The sequence below is a fragment of the Dendrobium catenatum genome, unplaced genomic scaffold (assembly GCF_001605985.2).
Source record: "Dendrobium catenatum unplaced genomic scaffold, ASM160598v2 original_scaffold_186504, whole genome shotgun sequence".
In the NCBI taxonomy this organism is placed as follows: Eukaryota; Viridiplantae; Streptophyta; class Magnoliopsida; order Asparagales; family Orchidaceae; genus Dendrobium; species Dendrobium catenatum.
This window is the reverse complement of record NW_021504922.1, coordinates 130,078-151,061: the sequence shown is the minus strand read 5'-3', so window position 1 is coordinate 151,061 and position 20,984 is coordinate 130,078. Positions and strand designations below refer to the sequence as shown.

The following is a 20,984-nucleotide window of genomic DNA, read 5'->3' as shown; positions in this document are numbered from 1 at the left end:
TCAATGGAGGCTTAAGTTTATGATGATGCATGATTCAAGGGCTAAAAAATTTAAAATCCATTATCCATAATTGACACATTTAATAGCTCGTTAAGGTTAACATGTCATTTATAAGCTAACGCTAATCCACATAGTGTATTAGATTTTAAACATTAATCTACTAGGTTAATGAGAGATTAGTATAGGAGGAGACTACCAACCCTTCAGCAGTAACTTACAACTACCCTCATATTTCTTGTTTTAGGAAGGCACGACATCAAAACAATTATCTCTAAGTTTAGGAGCACACAAAGGTGCAGGAGAAGGGATAAATTTCAACTCCAAAAAGGACATGAGCAGTCAGCTATCCCCGCCTTCAAATCAGTTCTCAACTTGCCTGCTGAAAATAATTTTGAATGTCTGAGGTGGGTTAAATTGAATAACCTGATCACCAAATTGAAGTTGTTCTTTTAGAGTTAATCGAGTCATCTTTCATCTTAGAATAAAATGAAGAAATAAGGCGAGTTGTTGTGCTACAAGCTTGATAATCTTCTAAATCAATTAATGAGAGAAAGACTCAGAATAGGAAAAGCGGTGAAATTAAGTCCCTTAGGCTTGATTTAGGAGGAAAACAATCAACAAAACTTGAGAGCCTTTTCTTTCCAATCAGCGCCTATGGCAAGTTTGCCTAGCATGGTGAGCATCGGTAGTCCCGAAGGTTCATTGCCTAAAGGTCTCGACAACAAGAACATACGATTGCAAATGTAAAGTAGAAATGCTTTGCTCGGCCAGCAGCAGAACATAATACCTTGCAGCATCCCCAAAATTCTATTTTTGAGAGGTCTAGTTAGATGCATTTTGTATGAATAAGCAAAAAATATTTCATGTATAATTGCGCTTGAACGTTTTAACTGGGCTACATTGTAATTTCAAAATGATTGTTTAGAATTGATGCACAAGGAAACTAGCATTTGTGAAGGAAAAAAATGCATGACTTACACTTGCCGTCTCTGATAACATGGTTCTGCTTGCTGAATCTATGGCTTTAATGGACCATAAAACAAGGAGGTAAAGATATCCATTTATTAATTCTGCTGTAATTGGCAAAAAAAATTGTTGTTTTGATTAAGATTTCATTACCATACTTGAGTAGTAAAGCTATCACAAAGGTTATTAAGTGTCCTAAAACATAGTTTTTGTTTTTGTGCTTTCAATGATTTCTACAGATTTGGTGTGCAATTTTATTGTTCAATTTTAGCTTTGATTTCAAATTTTAATATTTTAAAAATATTTTAGTTATTATATTCTAAATCTATTTATTTAATATATTTTAAAATAAGAAATAATATTTAAATAAAAGACATGGATTGTAATTGTTCAATTGTGATATATTGTATGAAGCAATTATATATCATATCTTGCACAACAGTATTTATAATATTATAGTATTTTTTATTTAAATATTTTAATATTAAATAAATGAATCATATTTTGTATTCCATATTATAGGACAACCTGTCATAGCTATACTTGCATCTTTCCTTACATTTTAATTTATGTTAAAGGCTAACTAATATTTTTCAAAATAATCATGTTTAAACTGATGCATATCCAACTAATTTAACTTGTCAGAACACTAATCGAGACAAGTTTATTCAAAATATCTCACAAAATAGTTTGTTGCCTTGGTGGGAGAGGTTCTTCTTTTGTGCCAAATTGCCCAAGTTTGATTGGGTAAACCCTCTAAAGTTCACAAAAATTTCTCCTAATGTGATCAATGGCTGATTTTAGATGCCAATCCATACTAAATTTTTGGCCTATTTTAGATCGAAATGGATTGATTCCTAGGAAAAAACTGAAAAAAATCATGTGTTTTCATTTTGATTTAAACACATCTTTTGGATTGATTCCAGGTGATTATGAAAACCTTGGTTATATGTACAAAGTAAGTCTTATCACAAGAATAAATGATTGAGAATAACTGGATAACATAAATTAAAATTGATTTGCTTTACAAAATGGCTTTTAATTTTCTTTCATAGTGAATTAGAAAAATTGAGGGTAATAGTTTTTAGTAGTATTTCTAATATGATCCATAATTTTTTCAGTGGCCTATTATTTGGATACTCCTTTCTTAATTATATTTGATTGATAAAATACATATGGACTTCAAATAAAATTGCACAATATTCAAATCTTTTTATACTAAATTTAACTACTTAACAAAATTATAGGGGAAATCTTAACCTATGCTACATGATTTGATGGAATACTATAATACAAACTATAGAAAAGTAGTATTTTTTTTTTAAATTTTATTTTTTGATTTCGTTCAGAGTTTGGAATTTATGTACACTTTTTTCAAAATGCTTATAATAGAAATAAATTAAAGCTATTTAAAAAGAAGTAAAAAGTCCCCAAAAGGAAATTGAAAACTAAAATAGAAAGAGGAGGCAAACATATGAAATTTAGGGGTCAAAGGGGTCATAAGTGGATCGCTTCAATGATTAGAACTCTTAATTCATATGCTTAAGATTTCCTGTTAAAATTGTTTGATTTGTGGGTCCCATAATCCTTCGACCCAAATAATGCAGCTAAATTTGAAGAAATAGTCTAATTCAACTGATATTTTCTTTAAATAACAATGGATATTCCATAGTTTTGAGATCTTTCATCATTACTATATTTGAAATGTAGAAGAAGTTATGCTATTGAACTAATATTGAAGTTCCAAAACATCTAATATTTTTAACATAATTAAAGAAAAGCAAATGAGACAAGTAAATCCAAATCAAGGGATTTAAAAGGAATTCAATGCTTTATCTAAAAAATTTGCATGAAACACGTAAAGCATAGTGAGATAAAATTTTAAAAAAATCTCTCCTTTTGATGTAGCATTTACTTTGACTTTAAGCTTGCTCATGTTAGAGCTCTCCTAAGATGGGTAACATCTCATGAAGTTTCACTAAGGTGATAAAATCAGGCTTATTGTGCTAATGAGGATAAGTTTGGGTAGTTTTAAAGCAATACACTAGCCATAAGATCGGAACTAATCATTCAGGATAAAGTGCCATGTCATTTGCATCACATCTTTAATAATTGAATCCATTTAAAATAAAGTATTATATGATAGGAGCCATCTCTTAAATTTATAGTAGTCACTTTTAGGATCGTATATCCACCTAGTTGATGATTCTAAGCAATATGGAAGGCCATTGATGAGTATGCTAGTTCTTTAAATAGGAGAAATTGTGAAACCCCTTTAGTAAAGTGATTAGTTTTATTATAAGTGCTAAGTGGTAGTGGCCTCAAGGAGACATGATTGTCTAGTGCATGAGGCACTCGCTCGAGTGAAGTGAGGTGCTGAAAAAATTTATTTTTCTATGGTTGACAATTTGTGATATTATATTTTGATAAGCATAAGTTGATGAACTCAAAATCATAAAATCATACAATAAAAGCCACATTAAAAAAGTTCTGCAAATCAACTTAATAATTTTGAATGATGTGAAGTATTCTTTAACTGTTATGCTTTGCAATACGAAAGAGCTTTTGGTGATACAGTTAAGGCTTGGTTGTACATTGAATAAGTGGTTTAAGGTTACAATGTGATAAGAGAATATTATAGAGATGGTTATGTTGTATAAATTTAAATGTTAGACTATATGAGAAGCCACTAGCAATCATGCTCGTTATGGCCAAAATAGTAATTTTAAGATGATGCAGTAGTGATATTGTTGAGGCTATGACTTGTAAAGATATGTGGAGATATGAGTTGTGAAATTATGAAATTATGGTAAGGTTTTGGAGAGGATATGCTAGGTTTAATTAGTAGTTTGGTGATTAGGCTGAGAGCATATTGAAGGGATCTAGGGGTTATTTGTTTGTGTTTTTTATTTTTAATTTTTATGGATCTAGTGGGATGAATTAAGTTTGTGTTTTTAATTTTTATTTTTATGGATCTAGTGGGATGTGTTAAGTTGAGGATGGGTATCAGGGTTCAAGGATTTGGAGAAGTGGAGGTCATTGGTTATAAGGCTATGATTTGCTTTTGATGGGATATTGGGAGCTTATGTTAGGTTTTAGGCCTTTTTATGATGAGACTGTCATCTAATACAGTTGTAATACCCATGAAAATTTTGCCTTCTCGCTCAATTGAAGTTAAGCTATCATGCCTCCACATAGTGGAATCTCCATCTAAAAAAAATGCCCATTAAGATTTGACTATGGGCAAGCAACTAATATGCTGAGAGTACTACACAATGGATTGTGTAGAGGATCAATATAAAAAAGTAGTATTGTTTGAGGAAATGCTAAGTTTAATCTATGTAGGAATAATATTTTTATGGTAGGAAATCTTTGTGGAGATACAAATACTTATGAAATGCACCTCAAGATTTAATTTTCAATTTTCAAATGACCTCTGCCTGTTCACAATCAGCAATCTTAATCAGACCAATATGCTGGCCATGGCCATAGAGTGTAAGAAACAAGTTAGAATGAATAAGACTTAAGAATGGTTTTAAGAGAGGTTTGTTTCTCCAAAATGAAAGAAGAAAAATATGACCAGTGATGACTTTTTCTATTATAAAATCAATGCCTTCGGTATGTACTATGACTATTATTTGATTTTTGACAACATAAAAGAAAATGCTTGAAACTACACCTTGAACTCTTTCGGGAAAACTAAAAGAAAGATATGAAAACAAAAATTAACTATTGTTGTAGCAGACAACATCTTTTGAGTCCAGTGGAGAAGCCGTATCTATATCTATTTTTGATTGCAATGTTGAAGGATATAATTGTGGGTTGTCATCCAATATGTTAAACAAGAGGTGATCAACATTGACAACCAAAAATACTTCTTTTTTCCAGCTTGGTGCAAAAATTATGCTTGAAGTGTCAAACAACATGCTCGATTTCTTTCCTTACCCTTTGGGTTAGATTTAGAAAGTGGTTAGAGATGAAGATTGATTGCCAATGTCACTGAAAGTTTGTAATTACCAATAACTTCATTGATGTTCCACTTGACATCCCAATTGATCGTTATAGTTCATACTTTCATGATAATTGTGTGATACTACACCGACAATTTTATCAATTAGACGTTTGATTTTGAACATTTGCAATTGGATTATCTATATGAGGGGTATCAATATCTCTAAAGTTTGATTGTTGGATCAAAATGCATATTATTGTAGGATAAGGGTGAGTTTGAATTTTATAGTTGATTGGATAAGTTTATTTTTGAATTTTAATTCATATTGGGATAATTCTAGTTGGAATTATCATTTTGTTTGAATTAATATAATTTGTTATTGTTGATAAGTTTTCCTCTTTTCTATGGAATTTGTTTTGGAGTTGATTTAGTTTTATCGATGCTATAATTTTCTATTTAAATACTTGTATTCTTTAATAATTTTAAGTAGAAATTTCTTCCTGAAACCTTTTTTTTCTCCCTTTGATTGCCTTATTACATCAAAGACAAATCTTCTGCTACTGTCCCTGCAACAAGAATCCGTAGAAGAATCCCTTTTACTGCAGAAAAAATGCATATTACCTTCCTGTTGATGTAGCAAAGCTGCAGCTATAGTAATTAGCACTTTACCAAAACCGCTAATTCCACTTGTTTTGTTGCTGCTTGTACTGATTACTATCTCTGTTGGTTCAAGGGATCCCTATGTGTTGCTTTAAGGAAATAATAATCTCAGATTGCTGTGAACAACAAAATAGAGAAAGAAATCTGCAATTAAGTTGCTGTCTAGCAAAGGAAAGATTAAAGCCTGGAAGCAAGCTTGTTGTATACAACGAGTAGAAGGAGAAAACAACTTCATTTTGTCATGGAGGAAAACATTTCAAAACATATAGGAAACTTGTTCTCCATAGCAAGAAGGAGACAAGTCTGAGAGGGGAAGATCATTCATTTTGAAAACAACAATTGAGATACCTTTATTTTGATCAATAGTTCATTAAGGAATCTCTATAAGAAGGCCCTTAAACCTTTCTAACGGTTAAAACGTTATTATGGACTAATGTAATAACGTTAAGAAGTTGACCACAAATCAATCGCTTACTCTTTGAAGTGTTTTGGGATCACGTTTGGTAAGTTTGATATTTCACAGCAATTTCACTGAAAAAGAGCTTGATATTGCCAATAATTTCATGTTCGATAGTGGTAATTTTGGGTTTTCACCAATAAATTCTATAAAGAAGAGAATAGTTTATTGGATGCTGATTTTATGTTTTAACTAACAAAATAAATATGGAAATGTTATTTATGAGAGAGGAGAGCTTTTGATTGCCTCTCTGATTGCCTACACTACTATGCTCTTCATGCCCCATGAAGTGGTTTATGGTTGATATTGAGGAGTATTGCATCACTAATAATTTTAGTTTGATATGGAAGTCACACAAAAGTTTCAGTTTGTCTATTATGTGGTTTATGGTTGCTATATGTTCGCTCTAGGTGTTCACCAATTACGACAATAAAGAAGTGAATGTTTAATTGAAGTAAAACGATAAAAAGGTTTAGGAAGTTTCAAATTTGGTCTTAGCTCACTTCTTTATTTGCATTCCTTACTTTCATCAATTCGTTACACGTTCAAACATTTCCCTTCTTTAATTTTTTTTCCTCCATTTGATATAAACATGAAATATCTATTGAAGAACAATTATTACATTCTTTTTTCTTGGGATCATCAGAAAATGAAATCTTTTGATGAGATCTGATATTAATATTTATTCTTCGGGCACTGGTAAGATTGTTTGAACGTAGCCATAATGATTTACTTAACGTGGAATAATTGGTCTTTTTTCAGCTATGCCACTTAATCTAATCATTTGCTAACATTTTACTTTCCTATTTAACCTGATCCATTATAATTGTTTAAAATGAGGCAATTGTCCACTAGCGAACCTATTTTGAAGGTAAAAAATGGGACCAATATAATACATGCAAGTGTTTGACACAGTTCCAGATTTTCTATTTGGTTTTTGCAATCCTATGACATGGTTATTTTGAGTTTTCTCAATCTGTCAGGGACATAAGTTGGCTTTTTCTAAAATTTGTCTGATTGAATTTATATTACCAGATAGCCATTGAATTTTGTATTGCTATGAACTTCAATAATTTACTGTATCATATTGAGAAAATAAGTTCTCACTACTTCTGACATAGTTTTAGGATTTTTCTATCTCAAGTATTGTAGACATAAAGTTAGAAATTTCATTTTTAAAGGAAAAAGCATGTTAAAGAAATTTTGAAATTATTGGTCTAAGTAGCTGTGCTGCGCCCAATATCACTTGATTATACATCAAGGTTTAGCTATAAGATTATCGCTGCAACGATCCTTAAAAAGATATTCAAAATGAATTACTATGTTCTATGCTTTTTGAAGAAAACGTAGATCTTTAGGAAATAGATATTCTGAAATATATTAAAAATCCGAGTAATGATGGAGTTTTCCAGAAGATATGTGTATTAGGATTAGCAAAACCCCTTTGAGTTCATGATACAGAATTTAATTGTGTGTGAAATTGATAATCATCTTCTAATAATGCTATAAGATTAAGCGATTTCTAAATATAATATATGAAAAGGTTTTTCAGATTTATTGTATAATATAGTGTTATTAGATGAGAATATTGTTTCAACAGTTAAAGCTAACTTGTATAAATGGAAAATGACTTGAGAGTAATACCCTATAAGCTAGTGTGAAGGAGATTTAAACATAAATTTTATAAAGCTGCAATTATATGAACTATGTATTTGTAGACAAACAAGACATCCGGGGCCAATATGAGTATCAAAGGTGGAACGTTAAGGTGGATATGTGGGAGTGCTGGAATGAAAGAGTGATATTTAACGGATGGTGGGGATAGGCATCAACTGAAGATAAGATTGTGAAAAATAAATTTAGTTATTTAGGTTGGTTGCATGTAAAATGGAGGATAGAAGCATGATGAGTAAATGGTGATAGACGTTTGGACAAGTTAGTATAAGATTAATTATGTTGATGATGTTGGTGTTGCTTTTAACACAATCCTAATTTTTTTAATCTATAACTGTTTTTAGTACAAAGTTAACTTCTTCTATTTTGTATCATTTTCATGTACCCTGCAGAAATTTTATTTTAGGTATAAGAGGAGTAGAAAGATTCGAAAGAGAAAGGAAGGCATTGATCCTATCAGGTCTGCATTTGATCAGATGAAGGTACAAATGGAATCAAATAATCAAGAAAGACGTGATAAATGTTATTACTTTTACATCTCTTTCATCTTTTCTTGCTTTACATTTCTGCATTCAATGTTATTCTTGCATTTCTTGTAGAGAATAAAGAATCCACCAATTAAGCTTGATGATTTTGCCAGCGTTGAGTCTATGAGAGATGAAATCAATGATATTGTGACATGCCTACAAAATCCCACAGCATTCAGGGAGAGAGGAGCTCGTGCACCGAGGGTATTTTTACTGTGTATACTTTTTTTCTCCATTTATTTTGAATGCTTTATATTGCATTTAGGTTTTACTTTTTGAACTATGCATATAGGTACCCATTGATCGATTAGTGGTTTTTTATGGAACATCATTTGCTATGTGATGCTATTTGTTTTTTGAATTTCTTAGATCTTTGTACCTTGTCAAAGTTGCATATATATAATTGTTGTGATAGTTATGGTTATGATTATGCATAACAGGATCTCAATGCAATCCATGATAGCTACATTTTCTCCTAAACAAAGAGCTTGCAGTACATGGGCTGTAGAAGTAAGAAAGGACTTGCCGATGGATTTCATGTATCAGTACGTAGTACTGTAAAATTAGATGTGTTAACCGGATAAATGATAATTGATTGAGGAAAGGCATTTTTAAAGTTGCTTAGATGAAATTTGAATATACTATATGGGAATATAGGAAAAGAACAAAGGAGATCTGATTTATTTTGAAGGAAATATCTCACTTATGTGAGGAAAATAAATGAGATAAAATGCCATATAATTTATAATGATCAACATTTCAAGCTAAAAAATTCATATATAAGAAGCCAAATATTCGGATCTATCATTGAAATGTAGAAGCTTTCAATAAATTTTAATGTACTTGATTTTATACTATATAGTGTAAATTAATTTAATTTGGCTGTAGAAAATATGGACTTAAAGTGGTATCAAATTGATAAATATATGTTTTAATAAAGAATGATGCATGCATGGCTGATAAATTGAACCCTATAATTTGTATATGGGATGAACTAGGCATAAATTCATAAGGTGGTTGATATGCAATTATAAGGAAATACCATATGTTGGTAAAGTTCTGACGTATTTCTTGGCTTTATATTGAAGGTTCAATAAAGGTTTGACTATATTTACTTAGTTAATGATTTTTTAGCCATAGATTATAAAACCATTTTCCCATGTATTTGAGTATGTTATTTGTAATATCTTAAACAATGAAGTAAGTGAAGAATTAAAGAAACAAGAACTAGAATAAATGTTTGGAATGATGCGTGACATCTTGTCAAATTTATCTTTAGATTCATGTTTATGCTTATTTAAATATTCGATTTTTTATTTAAGGCTAAGCTAAGGTATCTATTTGAGTTCATAATTAATTTTATGTTATAGTTAAAGATCATGTTTAGCTTCTTGTTCTAATTCAAATTTATGTTTTGGTTCAAGTGTTGAACTATATTTTTTACATGGATTACAATCATCATCATCAAATAATGGTTCATTGTCTTCAACACTTTCAACATGGCTAATTTCATAGAAAACATATCTCAAGGATCATTTAGGGGTGTCAATATTGGACCCGACCCGATCCTGACCCGAACCCGAAGCAGGTTGGGTTCGGATCCTGAAAATTGAACCGTTTGCAAAATCGGGTCGGGTTCGGGTTGATCCGGGAACCCATGATGACTCGGAATGACCTTGATGTAGGCAAGGGGGGGGGGGTCAAAACTTCTTTGGTGTTTGTGTTGGGCTGCTGTTTGCTTCTTCGGTTGAGTTTTGGCTGCTCGGGTTTGGGCTGTGTTCTTTGGGAGCTTTTTGGTTCTACCTCATTATTGCTTGAGCTAAACTTTAGCTCATTAATATGAAAATGTATTCTTTATGTTAGCTCATTAAGTGAAGCTGATTTCTTGCATTTTCCCCTCCCTTTGTGTCTCCTCGGTTTCTTCTTGTGTTGTTTCCCATGGCTACTTTTTCTCCTTTGCTGGATGCTGGTTCCGGTCCCCTTTGTGCCCCTTCGGTTTCTTCCCTGGTTGTTGTTCCGTGGCTGCTTTTACCCGGTTCATGTGTTGCCTTTTTGGGTGCTGTTCTGGAATAATTCTGTTCTATTTTTGGGCTGTTTGGCTTCTATTTTTGGATAGCCAGCTGGCCCTCCTTGTTGGCTTTTTGGGGTGCTGTTCCTAACAGTCTTTTGGCCTTCTATATCCCCCATTTTAATGAGTTTAATTAATGATTATAGTGGCTATTTGGCTGCCTCTTTTATCCTATATATATGTGATGTTTAGAGAGTTTAGAGGATGATATGTGTGCTGATTTTTGGAACTAAACCTGAGGTTTTCTAGGATAGCTTGCGAGCTATGCCTTTTCTCTCCTTCTTCTAGGAAAGCTTGCGAGCTTGTCCACCCCTTCGTCTTGGCTTCTTATCTCCTTCTCTCCTCAAGTATCGATGCCACTTGTATCCTTCTTCTCAATCCAAGAAGAGCTCCTTTAGGTGTTTTATGTTTGTCAAGAGTTGTAAGGTGTTTGTTTTTATGTCATAAGTTTGTAAAACTCTTTTATAATATGAAAGTTGAATTTTAGTATGTATTTTGTCTATTTTTGAGTATTTTATGTAATTTTCTATTATCCTAGTAAGCTTATGTTTTTTCTTGCAAAAATTAGGGGTTGTCCTAATTTTTGCGTGCATCAAATTTAGAAACCTAGCTGCCGCTGGGTTCTCTTCCTCGCTGCCATCCCGCCGCCGAAGTCCAAACCCTAGCCTTCTTGCTTCGGGCCAACAAGCTACAACGGACAACACAAATTTGCAGGATTTGGCTGAATAACAGCTATAGGTTGGTTCGTGTTGACCCGAACCCGAAACGGTTAGAGTTCGTGTCTGAAAATATGACCCGTTTTCAAAAACGGGTTCTGTTCGGGTTGTCCCGAATAGTACCGGGCCAGTTCTGGGTTGAACCCGAACTTTACCCGTGACCTGATTTTGACAGCCCTATTTTGGATTGATAGTTAGGAATTTGATTAATAGTAGAGGAATGAATGGGGATGAGTGGTCTGTCTTATCTAGATCCATGGGCATTCTTGGCCAACATTTAGGGCTTAATTTACCAATGGTTAATGGCTAGGAGACCACATTGTTTAGTGAGCTCAAATTATTACCAAGGTGGCCTAGAGTAAACTATTTTTATTTAGAGTGTTGACTACAAATATTATTTTATATTTGGATGCGGAGGAATTCAACAAAGCTTATAAGTTAATTTATTGGGTCTAGATGTGCATTGCTAATTTTAGTCATGGTTGTTCTCACTAGACATTTGCAAGAGGATGTACCTTGGTGTATGGTTTTTGCTGATGATATTCTTCTTGTTGATAAGACTAAAGAGGGAGTTGAAAGTAAAATTGAGTTATGGAGGTCAACCTTAGAATCTAAAGGTTTTCACCTGAGTAGATTTAAAATTGAATATATGGAGTGTGATTTTAGTAGTAATAGACCTACTGAGGGGATTGTGACTTTGGGCGAGCAAGTCATTAATAAGAGTACACATTTTAGATATCTTGGATCTATAGTTCAGAGTGATGGTGAAATAGATGGGGATATTATCAGTAAAATTCAGGTTGGATGGTTGAAGTGGAGGAATGCATCGGGCTTGTTGTGTGATAGAAAAGTTCCCTCAAACTAAGGGAAAATTCTATAAGATGGTGGTGAGACCTGCAATGCTTCATGGTGTTGAATGTTGGCCATTAAAAGAGAAGCATAATACTAAGTTAAGTGTTGCAGAGATGAGAATGCTCAGGTGGATGAGTGGCTTTACCCTTAGAGATAGGATACGAAATGAGCATATACGTGGAAAGGCTGGAGTAGCACCAGTTCAAAACAGCATAAAACAACGTATATTCCATGCTATAAGCTCCCTGCCCCTTAACCACATCTATAGCTATGATACCTTATGGTGTGCTCAACTAAGATCTCTAAATATCAATCTTTCTCTATCCATAAACTTCACATAAGGTCGCCTTCTTATTAGCTCTCTTCCCCAATGTTTAAAATGGAGAAATTTGGAATCAAGGTATTTTTTCTTAACAAGGCTAGGTGTAAGGCTTGAGACGGATTGAGGTGTATGCCTTGAAACGAAAAAATAAATGCAAAAAAAAAATTATAAAGAACTCATAAAAATGACATAAAATAAAATAAATAATCAACATAATGATTTGTTTGAAAATAAATATTATTAGAGCACAAAAGTTTGGAACTAAATTCAAATTAAACTCTCACTTAACACCCCAAGGATTACCTGATTAAGACCCAGACCTAAGAATCCTCATAGTCTTTGCTAAATTCATCTTCAAAATCTTCTTAAATTATAATATTTTAACTTATCCCTTATATCAGGTAATATTTTGTTATATATAATCTAAAATAAAATAACAAATTAATAACACAGAAAATAATCAATTATATTTAAGATTACCTTTAGATTATAAATGAATGCAAATGTATCGAGAGAGTGTATTTTGAAGATACTTTGACTGCTCTAAATCTAAAGATTTTATTCTTTAAATAGAAATTCTCAAGTTAATCATTACTTTGAGATCATCATCTTTAGGAATAAGCCTATCCATGCATGTTTGGTTTTACCTCATTATTTACATGAAAGTCCTTATCATAATGAAATTGAGGGTGCAAAATAATATGCAGCAGTGTGTGGGTGTTGGCGTAATCGGCAATTATACTTTTTATCTATAAATTTTAAAAAAATTTTAGGCCCTTTCTTGACCTCTTGAAATTCTTACCGTCTTCTTTAGCCTTTTTCATAGTTTTATAGATAAATTTCATTGCTAGGGCTTTCTCATCATGAACCATTCTCTGTTCCTTTACTAATAGTTATGTTGTCTTTAGAGCATAATTTATATTATGTCAAAAAATCTTTTTCATAGCAATCTTCTTTACTTGTTCTCCTTTTTGTTTTTTTACTCAAGAACTTCTATCCCATTCTTCAAAAACAAATATTAACTTCTAAGGGTTGCCTCAACTATTTAATCTTTGTAAAATCAAAAATTTAGATGCAAATCTATTAACTACTGACCAAATAATTTCTTTATCAGTGAACTTTCTCATTAAACTGAGCGCCTAAGAGTGATTGTAAATAAACTTGCTAACAATTTTTGTCTTTAACAAAGCATATTTATGTTGTGGAAACTATCCGTACCTCTCGAACATTAAATCATACAGGAAGTGGCTCATAGAGTACAATATAGATGCTTTCTCTTCTCTATTAATAGTCTATCTGTAGCTTTAGAGGACCTTGTATTATCTATAATAACCTGAACTACCAATGTTTCTCCTACTTTCGTGACATCTTAATCTAGCATTTAAAATACTAGTTATGCATCTTTCATAAAAGCTGAAGTGTCTACAGATTTAAAAAATTCTATACCATTAGGATTGTTACCAAGGAAGTTGATGATGCTTCTCTGTTGAATACCTGATCAGCCATCTGACATTATGGTCACTTCCATCTTAACCCATGTCTATTAAATTCTTAGTTTTAGTGCTTTATATAACGTTTTTGGTGTTTTAGTGGAGTTGGAGACTTGGAGCTAATGTTTGTAAGAGAAGTTGTGTGTGTAGGAGAAATGTTGAAGAAATGTGTACTGGGAAATGAGATATAGAGGAGAATATGTGTTGATGAGTTGATCATTGTTATCTTATTACTATTTCGAGTCTAGTGGTTGTTGGAGACTTTGGTTGGACTTATTCTTCCTTATATAGAGTTGCAGGGATGCAATAAATGGAGTTTTCTTATTTGGGATGTTAAGATGGATGAAAGTGGTTTCATCAAATTTATCTTCTAGTTTGTTGTTCTCTCTTTGATAATGAGTTTGATAGAAAAAAAATTATTTTGCTTCAAATGTGACATCTTTTGAAGTGAATAATTCATTGATGGTTGGACAATAACACTTGTATACTTTTTGAGTGGAGGAATATCCTACAAAGACACATTTGAGATCTCTAGGATCAAACTTATTTTTTTGCTTGTGGATGTGTGCATAAGCAATCTCCTAGCATAAGCAATCTCCGAAATATTTTTTAGGAATATTGGAGAAGTTGCTTTGAAGGAAGAATTCTATAAAGTAGTTCAAGAGGCTTATGGCATCGATTACTCTTAAAGGTATTTGATTGATTAGACGAGTGGTGGACTGTTTCTCCCTGTTATTTTTTTTTGAACTTGATTTTAGAAAGGAAAAGTCCTGATGATTTCTAAAGGTGGTGATTTTTTTTCTTTTTTTTTCCATCTCATTTTATTGGAGAATGTCAGGACATAAAAATTGGTAAATGATATATTTTTATTGAAGGATAGAATTTGTACAAATATTATCTATGTAAAACATCTTGATGTCAATTTTAAATCTGATTTTTGATCATAGCAATAAATCTAAAGAGAATAAAATTGTTATCAAAATTTTATTAAGATATATCCATATCATATGGGTGTAATCATTAGTAAAATTGGCAACCTATAGCTCTAGGAACATTATAGATTCTTGTGGGTCCCCAAATATTTGTGTGAATTAATATAAAATGAATAGATGGTCTATAATCACATTAAAAAATAAAATAAAATGATGTTTTACAATTTCACAAGTCTTATAGTATAATTCTTTAATTTTAATATTCATAAAAAAGAATGAAACATACACTAATATTTTGAAAGTAAGATGCTCTAGCCTATCATAATGTTCCCAAATGATTCGTCTATTGGGAGTGGAGGTTAAGGAACATGTCAAGTAGTTTTTGTCTTCAAGAATGTAGAAATCATCGTTTTCTCTAGCTTTTCTAGTTGTCTTTTCTATAAGCCAGTTTTCACATTTTACATAAGCCAAAGTTCAAAATGTCATTGTGCTCGTCCCAATGCTTATATCTAGCATTTCAATGAGTAGAACATTTAAATTTCCATCAAATTTTCTAGACTAATATAAAAATTTTCACTTTAGATAAGCATTAGAGAGAGTCGCCTTAGATGGTTTGGTCACATAAATGTCGGCCTTTCGATGACCTGGTTAGGAGATTGGAATCATTAGATCTGGTTTATATTAAGGAAGGTAGAGGTAGATCTAGAAAGGCTTGGCTAGAAAGTATTAGAAATAATTTTTTTTATTATATTTGAATGAGAATCTGACTCTTATTTGAACACAATTGAGGAAAGTGATTCATTTAGTCGTCCCCACGTAGTGGAATAAAGATTTGATGTTGTTGTTTGTTGACTATATATCAAATGAGTGTATGAAAAGAGCAAAATTGACGACAAAAGTGACGCACGCGTTGACGCAACTAATCATTTGAAGCCCACGCTGCTACTATATGTCAGATACCGCGTATATACGGGTATGAACGATTGGCTTGTACACATCGGGTTTCCTCCTACTACACTAAGAAAAGCTTGTATAGGTTGTTAACCGGCTCATCACATACGTCGAGGACAGGATTTTAGGTTTGAGAGGTTATAAATTGGCGATCGGTGAGGTGACGATGTTAGCTATGTTGGGTGTTAAGAAGTGTCGTAGCTTCCGGCTTAAAGAGCAAGGCGAGGCTAGTTGAAATCCTGCAGTGCCGCTTCCTTCCATTTCAATCGGATCGGAAGTCACGACATCTGGCCTCGCCTTGATCTTCAAACTAAAAGCTACGACACTTCTCAACATCACCTACCCGGTGTGTACAATCCAACTGTTTATACTCATAGATACGCGGTATCCGACATATAATAGCAGTATGGGTTTGGGCATTTGACCCTTGTATGACACCTGCGATGTGACAGGTAAGCAGCTTTCGAACTTGAAATCATGTCCTCTGTGTGCGTGATGCATTGGTCAACCATCTATACACACTTTTCTTAGCGTGGTAGGAGAAAACCCGCTGCGACACCTGCAACATGGCAGATAAGCAGCTCTCAAACCTAAAATCCTGTCCTCGTCCCATGTGTCGCACTGGGTTCCCTCATAACACGCTAAGAAAAGCATGTATAGGTGGTTGACTTGCACATCACGCACATCGATCCGATGGGTAGGTGATGTTTGTCACGATCTGGCCCGGTTAGCTCGCATAGGCGAGGTGGGAACGGATGGTCAGATGGCAGATCAAAATTTTAATTTCCTTAAAACTAACTCAATAAATTTGAGTGAGCCACTAAACTTCAAAATATCTATAAACTAATATAATAAACATAGATATCTTTCTTCTTGAGCCCCACGTCTACGGTAGACATTTCCGGTAAAAATATTAACAACTAATAGTAAGCCAACACTTAGTAAGTAAAACATGATTCTAAACTACAATAATCAAGGCAAAATGAATAATATGCTAGATGCCACATTTCATTTAATTAAACATATCTTATATCATAAAACCATATCTTTCATATTCATATTCATATCAATATTTGTAATTTTCTCATTTCATATATATTATAACCGTCACAGGAGCCACTGTCTAGTACCATAAAGGTACACCTTTACCATTTTCTTTTTCATATCCTTTACCATTTTAACGTGCACGAGTACAACGTCCTCAGCTAGTACCATAAGCGGGTGAGTTCCATCAATTCAGCATGCACAAGAAATCACTCAATATAACACTCATATCATAATCATATCATCTCATTTCATCTCATTTCATCTCATTTCTATAACATATGAACTTTGTATAATAATGTCATAAGATGTAACATATAAATTGCATGATCAATCATTGGACAAAAATAACATAATTGTTATCTAAATTGACAATATTTTATAAACATGTTTAGTCTTTCAAATCATATAACTTGAGAGAAACAAAAGTCATTACTGTAAATAAAGAATCATGTATACTTACATGAATTTGGGTAAAATGATTCTCTTCACTAGTCCTTCCTTCAAGATCACAACAATTTACACCTATAAGAAAATATTTTAATATTCAACGGCTAAAGCTAATCTTCTCAAATTTAATGAATCTACTCCTATAAAACTTCTAAAGGTTCTCTTTCTTTCTCTCTCAAATTTAAAACATAAGGCATGTATATTCTAAAAATTCATTTTTAATCCAAGTAATCCCTTTACCATTACTTAAAATAATTCAAAATAATTTCTATTTTCGTATTTAACCTAAAACCCTAAATTTGGAAAACCCATTTTCATTGATTCCCTCATATAAACATGCTGAACTTTCCCTTACACATAATTAATTATTGAATTAATATATTTTCGGATTTAAATTAAATTAAAATTATAAAAATTGACATTTTGTATGAAAACCCTAATTTATGTCTTTACAAACGTTCCTATGATCATTTGAAACATTGCTCCTCAAGAAATATCTTAAAATTTCAATAATATGAAAAAGCCCTAATTTTTCTAACTTAATAAAAATTAGGAAAAAATTTTATTTTTACCGTTAAAATATCTTCCCTAACATTCCTTCCAAGTTTCCCTAAGAATTTCTAAGTTTTTAACAAACCCTAAAATTTTCTCATCTTAAAATCTAGAGAAAAAGAAAGAATCTTTTGCTTAGAAACTCACCTTAGTCTTCCTTTAGCTTTGCTCTACGTTTTCCCCAAAATTCCTCAACGAATGGCCGCCGAAGCCGTGCCCGTCGCCCCTCTGCCGACCGCCTCTCCCTTCTTCGCGATCTCATTCGAACCGAACGAATGGGGGAAAGAGAGGGTTCAGTTCTCATTACATAAGGAAAAAGGGAATGCCAAAAGACCCTTTTGCCCTCACTTAAAACATCCAAGCTTTAATAATCTCTAAGGGTATTATAGATATTAAGAGACTTCTATGAATTTTAATTTCTAAATTGAGCAAAATTAGATATAAGTTTTATATATCAAATTTCTTAGAATTTTGCATAGAATTTTATAAAATTATTTCCGTCAAATTCCGACAACTTTGAAAAATTCACTTAAATTTTATCGTGGCGCATCGAAATGCGTGTGACACCCTACGATTGTCGTTTTTGGGTTTTACAATGTTGAGAAGTGTCGTAGCTTCCAGTTTGAAGATCAAAGCGAGGCCAGACGACACTTCTGAACATCAACAAAAAAAGCGAGGGCGGAGGGGAGGCTGGGGCGCGAATTTTCGGAGCCCACATTGTTGTTTAAGTATTACTCTCAATTTTCTATATTACTTTGTCAACTGGTTTGAATTCAATAGATCTCTTGCAGAAATTAGTATCAAAGTTGTAGCTGTCATAATTAATGGCGAGTTTTCTGCAAATATCCTCATGCGAGTCATATAAATGCTATGCAAATGGTTGTGCAAACTCACAATGTATGTATTTGATTGGAGGTTCAACGTGATCTTTATTTTTCTTAGATTGATGCTGTACTAATTTCTATTTGTTTTATGCTTGTAGAATTATTAACATCTGAATTATATATGTGCTTAGCCTTTGGTAGTACTAAATCCCAACAATATGCATTCTTCTTAATTAGCCATCATTATAGATCATCTAGACTCTTATTAACTACAATTTACTTTTAGTTTATGGGTGATAAGCAAATGAAACCCCTAGTTGAGTTCTCATCTTTTTCTATAGAGTTTTTAAGGAACTCATGAATTTTATATTTATATAAGAAAATGATTTTAGGTGATCCAATTAGTTCAATAACTTCATTAAAATATAATTTTTCTTTATAGAATGCGTCAACAATTTATATCACATGAAATGAAATGAGTTAATTTAGGAAAGCAGTCAACCATTACAATAAGAGAATCATGGTTGCTTAAAAATTGGTTATCTTTGAACAAATTCCATGCTGGCCTTGATTTGGTGGCTATCAATGGGCCGATGTAATGAAGTTCTTGTGATGCTTCACCATAATTAAACTTTGATATAACGTGATGTTTATCCCCACGTAGTGGGGTAAATACTTGATGTTGTCGTTGTTGTATAACATGATTATGAGTTTGTTTGTAATAAAACATGAACACTAGCTGCTAATTATATTTTGTTGTTGTTCACTACTATATGAAGATTTGTTATGTTTATTAGTTTATGAGTGTACCAAAATGTCCTTTCTTTGAATTTTAGTCGTTAATTTTGTTGAGTCACATTTAAGATAGTTAAACAGTGACAAAGCATTGTGATTATCAACTAATTTCATTGAAATTATTTAGAAGTCTAGGGTAATCCAATTAATTTTTATTTAGTTTATTAGGCTTATTAAACTTAGTTTTTCCACTGATTATTTCTAGTTTGTTACTTTTTCTATCCAATTGTTGGAAAAAAATGATTGTGTTGCTACCAATTATACTTAAATTCTGTTTTCCCCCCTTAATTTAGTTTTAAGCTTTATTATTTATTGCAGTTTAATGCTTACAACTTAGATTTTATTCTTGATTAATTGCAATGATGGCTAATTTTAACTCTTCGGGGTTGTGTGCCTAATTACACTTGGTTAGAAAATTATATTCTAATTAATCAATAAGTATTGTCAAATAAGGACCAACTATTGTCATTTTTCAAATTAATGACATTAACACTTGTAATTTAGCTTTAGGACTACTGAATTATGATTAAGTTTCAATCATTGACTTCTAGTTAGCTATCTAGCATCAAATTCAACATTCTGAACCATTGACTTTCCATTTGATTGAAGTGTAAGAATGGTTCATTTGATCATAACACTTGAACAGTTGGCCTGGAGTTGTTTTGGTTGACTTACTGTAATTGACTACTAAATTGTGATTAGTTATTTTATTTGTTAATTTTAAATGCTTAATTGTATTAATTCATCACTCAATATGTAAAACTAATTTGGGACGTGTTTATTTTTTCTACTTGTTTATAATTGTCTGATTACACTTTGATTAGTTAATTCTAACAATTTTGGCGGCCTTCCAATGACCCGGTTAGGAGAGTAGATGTATTAGATTTGGCCTATGTTAAGAAAGGTAGAGGTAGACCTAAAAAAATTTGGTTAGAAAATATTAGAAATGATCTTTCTTTATTAGATCTAAATGAGAATTTGACTCTTAACATGACACAATCCAGAAAAATGATTCATGTGGCCGACCCAACGTGGTGGGATAAAGGCTTGATGTTGCTGTTGTTGTTGTTGTTGTAAATATGCTTAATTAAGCCCTAAAGGTATAAAAATAGGTCTCGGGATATGAGCGTTCTTTCTTTTTTTTTTCCTCAGAAAGGTTGAGATGAGAATATTACGTAATTGCTTTAGTATGTATGGATACCTGTATGGATTTGAGTTTAAAGAAAGTTATATTAAATTTGGATATAAAGATTTTGATTTCTAATGGATCAGTTGAAGGATTCTCGACAAACACAAAGCTGACTTTTCTCTTGTTTTGATAAGACATACTTCTCAGGTTAATGACTTTTTGCATCCATGTGTATGTGATATACATTGTTTCACCACGTATAACTGGCTTGATTCCCTTGACCACTCAGTGCCTGTTTGATCTTGCAGTCTACTCTTCAATATCATCGTTTCTTCTTGATTGTGTATTTCATATTCAGGAAGGTTCTAGCAATTTCTTATTGATTTTGCAGGGCGTTCTCATTGTTGGAGAGAGAGGAACAGGGAAAACATCTCTTGCATTGGCAATAGCTGCAGAAGCTAGGGTTCCTGTTGTTGAGGTCAAAGCTAGTCAACTAGAGGCTGGACTATGGGTTGGCCAAAGCGCATCAAATATTAGGGAGCTTTTCCAGGCTGCTAGGGATTTGGTGGTTCTCTAAATCCTAGTTTACAACTTAATATATCAATTCAAATTTTAAATAGTTT

The 20,984-nt window shown here is 32.4% G+C and overlaps 1 protein-coding gene across 6 annotated transcripts in view; it reads left to right on the top strand.

Moving 5' to 3' along the window:
- Nucleotides 1–20,984, top strand: part of LOC110101998 (probable inactive ATP-dependent zinc metalloprotease FTSHI 5, chloroplastic) — a 107,557-nt gene that overhangs the window by 13,621 nt on the left and 72,952 nt on the right. For all 6 annotated transcript variants that reach the window (XM_028692385.1, XM_028692386.1, XM_020830120.2 and 3 more), the window contains exons 6-8: nucleotides 8,102–8,191; nucleotides 8,309–8,440; nucleotides 20,753–20,926. In XM_028692385.1, coding sequence (XP_028548218.1) covers nucleotides 8,102–8,191; nucleotides 8,309–8,440; nucleotides 20,753–20,926 — 396 coding nt within the window. The remainder of the gene's footprint in view (nucleotides 1–8,101; nucleotides 8,192–8,308; nucleotides 8,441–20,752; nucleotides 20,927–20,984) is intronic.